We start from the raw sequence: 5,912 nt of genomic DNA, 5'->3' as shown, positions 1-5,912 counted from the left end.
ATAAGCGCAGCTGCGCTGTTTTTACAGGTGTACACAGGGAAACACTATCATTACTGTTCATAAGTGCAGCTCTGCTTTGTTTACAGCGGTAACCAAGGAAACACTGTATCTGCTGCTGCGTGAGCGCCTCCTGCTGTCAGAGAGAGAATCTGCATCTCATTCAGAGCTTCTGCTGTTTGCTTCGTTCAGGCATGTAGTATAATTTCACAAAGCTAGTCAGAACATTCTGTTTTTGCTTCAATTGGGTTATTAAATCAAATTATGTATATGAAATTATATAACTAAATGATATGAAATGATATAAGGGATATGTATTTTAATTATATAACTAAAATTAAATAACTGTAATTACAGATTTAGGTTAAATATAGATGTCAGTCTTTATTTTTCTTCTTTTTAGGAAACAAATCAAAGAAAAAATTAACAAATTCTACTGTAACTAATATTCTGTATGTTGCTAAAAAACAAAATGTATTATGTTCAGCAGAAAAAAGTTTTTTTTTCTTTCTACCCAGTCATTTAAAAATAACAGATTATAGAGCTGTAACGACAACACCGTGACACTGTGATATTTTTGCTTAAGGTTATCATACCGTCTAAATCTCATACCGGCCCATGCCTACTCTCGTTACTACAAAGATGTGTTGGATCTGTATTATTAGAGCTTTCCGACTTGAGCGTTTTAGTTTAAGCATGTTTAGTTTAGTTAACGGAAGCTGCTGCCATCAGAGCAAGTGTAATTACTGCATTCACGCGCTCCTCGATGCTCTCGTTTCCCGAGTTCTGTTTTTAAGTCGGAATGTGAAAACAACATGGACACTCGCGTTACTACAAAGATGTGTTGGATTTGTATTATTAGAGCTTTCCGACTTGAGTTCAGGTGCATTTTCTCAGTCGGGAAATCATTTTTCACGTGCGGTGCCGGTGACGATGCTTCTTGTGTCCGTTTCGGAGAACCAGAGGACAGATATTTCAATCGATCGCTCAGGCATGGCACTGAAATCTGCGTTCGGATTCGGTTCTAGTACAACCCTATATGTGACAGAACCACACAGAGTCCCTGACCTCTGACTGACTCTCAAACACATCAGATTACCCACAACACACTGCTGCAGATCAGAAACCAACAGCAGAACATCTCACAACCCTCCACCAGCTGAGAGTGTGTTTATGATTAAACATGACCAACTAACTTCCTAACTACAAACACAATGACTGATGTTCCCCATTCTGCTTTGGTTCATATGAATAACTAACAGTTAAACTGATCCCAAACACAGCTGACCTTCATCAGCCGGAGTCATCGTCACAGACACCAGATGAAGATAAACAGAAACTCCATCATGAGGAGCATCTCCAACAGCTCATCACATGTCTCATGTAAGACTCGTTTTTGTCTCATTCCTCACAACACATGAACACTGAAGAGCAGAGATGAAGATGATGAGGATCACACACACACGATCTTCATCACACAACACTGCTGTCAATCTACGCGTCATGTCAAAAGAAGTGAAATAAAGTGTGTGTGTGTTCAGATGTTTCAGGATGTTATATGCACACAATGTTTCTATCACAACATTCAATGTAACAATAACAACACAACAGCACTGCCTGAACACGAGCAAAACATCTGGAAAGGACGTTTCATTCATCCACGGAGCAAAAGAATAAATAAATATAAATATGTTCAGGAAAGAGTCTTTTGAGCGATTACTCCAGCATGTTATGACCCATGATGCTCTCCGTCCCCGCGACGAAACGGCAGAAAGAGCGCGGACCGGAGCGGCGCGCGTCGCGCTGAGGAGCAGATATATATCCTCTGTTAGAAATCACTTTTAATTTCAGTCAGAAATCACTTTTAATAATGAAATAAACAGCGCGCCCCTCCCTGCGGCTGCCACATTCACACTGCACACAAGCGGACCGCCCCGACGCCGCTGCCGCGCTCCCGCCCCCCGCCGCTCCGCTGCCTGTGATTGGACAGAGACCGAGACTTCTGCAGCGGTGATTGGGCGAATCTTCACTTCAATCAAAGACGCGCTCCGATTCCGTGTTCCTGACTGTCAGGTCTGACTGTCAATCAGCGCGTCCTGTGAGCTCATCTCTGATTGGCTGAATATGCTCCCGCCCACTTCCCTGGGCCAGGTTAGACCCGCCTCTTCCGCGCTGACATACGGGGTATTTAACAGCGTCACCGTCTACACAGCATTGTCTCAGATTCGTGTGTGATGGCTCATGAGAGTGTAATTCATTTCCATTGTTTTACAGTGATTACAGAGTTTTTCACCCGTATTATGGATGTGCTCATAAAGTTTAGATTATGTGTGCATCATTTACACTATATTTATGAAACAGTATTTCTGACATTTATTCTGCCATATTAAGAGAAGTTTCCTCTCTGCACCATCATGCAACATGTCATTTTTAGTTGCTCTTTTTTGCTTTGGGGTTTGGATATTGTTGTACACTGTGTTTAATCAGATGTTGTTTAAGCAGACTTGTTGCAGTGCACATGAACACATTTACAGTGATTAATTAAATGGGAGGGTGGGACGTTACACTGTTTCACAAATATAGCCTCAAGTCTTCATATTTTCTAAAGATTATAATGTGTAAACAGGAGACTAGACTGATAAAATCAATTACTAATGTATGACACAGAAAGGGACGTGACGTAACCACCCACAAAAGTGCTGGTATTATGAAGCAAACTCAGCCACAGCGTTACATCAGCAACACAACTAGACGTTCATCCTATAGAACAGCTCTAAACATGATTTCTGCTCCTTTCTAAAGACTTATGAATGAGATGATATTCATAGAGACACTGAATATAGACGGCTCTTATTCTAGAGAAGGAGAAACCCATTCATCCATCTGTCTGTCTCTCACACACTCACTAGACTGAAACACTTCAGTCATGTTTCTTGTGTGTGTGTGTGTGTGATGCTGTTGACTCTGGTGTGTCTGTAGAGAAGAGAAGAGAAAGTGTTGGAGCAGCTGAGTTCAGGAATGTTCTTCAACAAGCCCTGACGCGACTCTGAAGCCATTCGCATAGCTTCCCTATTCTGCCAAACACACACATTAAAGACTTATGAATGAGATGATATTCATAGAGACACTGAATATAGACGGCTCTTATTCTGGAGAAGGAGAAACCCATTCATCCATCTGTCTGTCTCTCACACACTCACTAGACTGAAACACTTCAGTCATGTTTCTTGTGTGTGTGTGTGTGTGTGTGTGTGATGCTGTTGACTCTGGTGTGTCTGTAGAGAAGAGAAGAGAAAGTGTCGGAGCAGCTGAGTTCAGGAATGTTCTTCAACAAGCCCTGACGCGACTCTGAAGCCATTCGCATAGCTTCCCTATTCTGCCAAACACACACACACACACTCTCGCTCTCACTCACACACACTCACTCTCTCTCTCACACACACACACACACACACTCACACACACACACACTCACTCTCTCTCACTCACACACACACACACACTCTCTCACACACACACACACACACACACACACACGTAGCTGCAGAGAACTAGTGTGAAAGAGCTTGCACAAAAATACTTTCCCTCCAGCCAGTGACACACAGGAACGTTCTGGAACACAGACAAGAGGAAGTGATCAAAACATCTCCTCAGAGACCGTCTCCCAGCTCTGCTCTGAGTGAAGCTGCTCTTCATCTGTCAGTCTGAAGACCTCCTGTTTTCTATCATTTATAGGTGACTTTACTATTACAGAGACACTTGTCTTTTGACTGACAGCATGAGATCTGGGCTCTATAGCTGCTTCAGATCCACTAGAACAGTGTGTGTGTGTGTGTGTGTGTGTGTGTGTGTGTGTGTAACAGTGTGTGTGTGTGTGTGTGTGACGAGCTGCACTGATCATTACAAACACACAGTCAATCAGCCTGACTGACCCACCGGATGAGAGCGAAAGTATATACTTAATATAATAAATCATATTTTCGGTCAGTTACATTAATGAAATCTAATAGAATTAAACATCCTATAGAGCAGGGCTGGGCAGCTTCGGTCCTGGAGGGCCACTGTTCTAATCAAACACACCTGAACAAGCGAATCAGTGTCTTCAGGATCACTAGAAAGCTACAGGCAGGTGTGTTTGATTGGGGTTGGAGCTAAACTCTGCAGGACAGTGGTCCTCCAGGACTGCTAAAGAGAGTAAAGTACAATGTTTCTTTTATCTTCTTTTCACAGTGAAGCTGCTGTGGAACAACCCGTCTGATGCTGCCATCTAGTGATCACCGTTTGTACTGCTAGCTGCACTGACTGATCTTTGAATAAATGCAGTTTCAAAGCAGCTTCATCTGTGGCTGGTGTTCAACTCGACTGATTGAGATACAGCAACGTTTGTTTCTTTCACCTATCATTATTATGTATCTATTGTGAATAAATGGTCATGGAATACATACCATTTGTCACGTTGCAGCACTATTGAATTATTAACGATCAGATAAAATCACCATAACCTGTTTATTCATCAGGTCATATTGAAGATCGGGTCATGGCTGTATCAGGAGTTTGGAGATATTTTCACTGGCTGTATCTTGTAAACCGTTCAAGCTTGATGTTGTTGGACTGAGAGATTCTCAGATGATGTGATGAATGAACAGACTCACACGCTCCACATTCATCACTGCAGTGGCTTTATTCTGTAGAGAGTTTCACTGTATTCCTTCATCAGTTAATGAATGTCTGCTGGCAGTCAGAGACTCACGTGAGAAAAACTAAATCTCCATTACAACATCAGCACATGGAAATATATTTACAAGATCAAAACACACAAATAAAACCACATATTACCAAATTTGAAATTTACAAAATTAATTTAAGAGTCAAATTTCTCTTTTAAAAAAACCCAGGAACACCAGAATGTTTGCTCTCTGTAGAAACACTTCTGTGTTCACATACAAATGTTTGAGATTTAATTACTCTGTGTGTGTGTGTGTGTGTGTGAGAGAGAGTGAGAGAGAGTGTGTGTGTGTGTGAGAGAGAGGGAGAGAGAGTGAGAGAGAGAGAGAGAGTGTGTGTGTGTGTGTGTGTGCGAGAGAGAGAGAGAGAGAGTGTGTGTGTGTGTGTGTGTGCGAGAGAGAGAGAGAGAGAGTGTGTGTGTGTGTGTGTGTGCGAGAGAGAGAGAGAGAGAGTGTGTGTGTGTGTGTGTGTGCGAGAGAGAGAGAGAGAGAGTGTGTGTGTGTGTGTGTGTGCGAGAGAGAGAGAGAGAGAGTGTGTGTGTGTGTGTGTGTGTGAGAGAGCGAGAGAGTGTGTGTGTGTGAGAGTGTTAGTGTGAGAGAGAGTGTGTGTGTGTGTGTGAGAGTGAGAGAGAGTGTGTGTGTGTGTGTGAGTGTGAGAGAGAGTGTGTGTGTGTGTGTGTGAGAGTGAGAGAGAGTGTGTGTGTGTGTGTGTGTGTGTCAGTCTGAGCTCTGGGGCAGAATGTTGTATCCCAGCTGGATCAGGGCTCCGGTCAGCAGCGTCCAGAGCGGCACACAGATGATCAGCAGCCGCAGGTTGGTCAGCTGCTCCAGCCGCGCGCACAGAGTCACACAGAAGCCCACCTTCATCATCAGAGCCAGCAGATACCAGACCTTCAGCCGCGGGTCGAACCCGGCCCGGCAGCGCCCCGCCACCTTCACGCCCAGCATCAGCAGCAGGATGCTGTCAAAGATCCAGACGGGCAGAAAGATCAGGAACCAGCTCCATTTGACCTTTCCATCCAGCTTCAGCACCAGCAGCACGAGGAAGAGGAGCGTGAAGATCCAGGTGAGCAGAACCCGCTGCGCCAGAGACATCTGCACCGCCTGACCACACAATCAGCTCCGGCAGGTCAGTCACCCACTGTAAAAATCATCATCATCATCCTCATCATCATCCTCATCATCCTCATC

General features: G+C 43.9%; 1 protein-coding gene across 2 annotated transcripts in view; it reads right to left on the bottom strand.

The window, feature by feature from the left end:
- Positions 1 to 5,383: 5,383 nt before the first annotated feature.
- Positions 5,384 to 5,912, bottom strand: part of LOC107574575 (transmembrane protein 60-like) — a 3,727-nt gene continuing 3,198 nt past the window's right edge. Inside the window, exon 2 of one of the 2 annotated variants that reach the window (XM_016261020.1) lies at positions 5,384 to 5,862. In XM_016261020.1, the coding sequence (XP_016116506.1) occupies positions 5,439 to 5,816 (378 nt within the window). In that variant the 5' untranslated portion in view covers positions 5,817 to 5,862 and the 3' untranslated portion in view covers positions 5,384 to 5,438. The remainder of the gene's footprint in view (positions 5,863 to 5,912) is intronic. The other variant, XM_016261021.1, reaches the window with a different exon arrangement.

The sequence above is a fragment of the Sinocyclocheilus grahami genome, unplaced genomic scaffold (assembly GCF_001515645.1).
Source record: "Sinocyclocheilus grahami isolate Dianchi unplaced genomic scaffold, SAMN03320097.WGS_v1.1 scaffold2273.1, whole genome shotgun sequence".
Lineage (NCBI taxonomy): Eukaryota > Metazoa > Chordata > Actinopteri > Cypriniformes > Cyprinidae > Sinocyclocheilus > Sinocyclocheilus grahami.
This window is presented reverse-complemented; position numbering and strand designations above follow the sequence as displayed.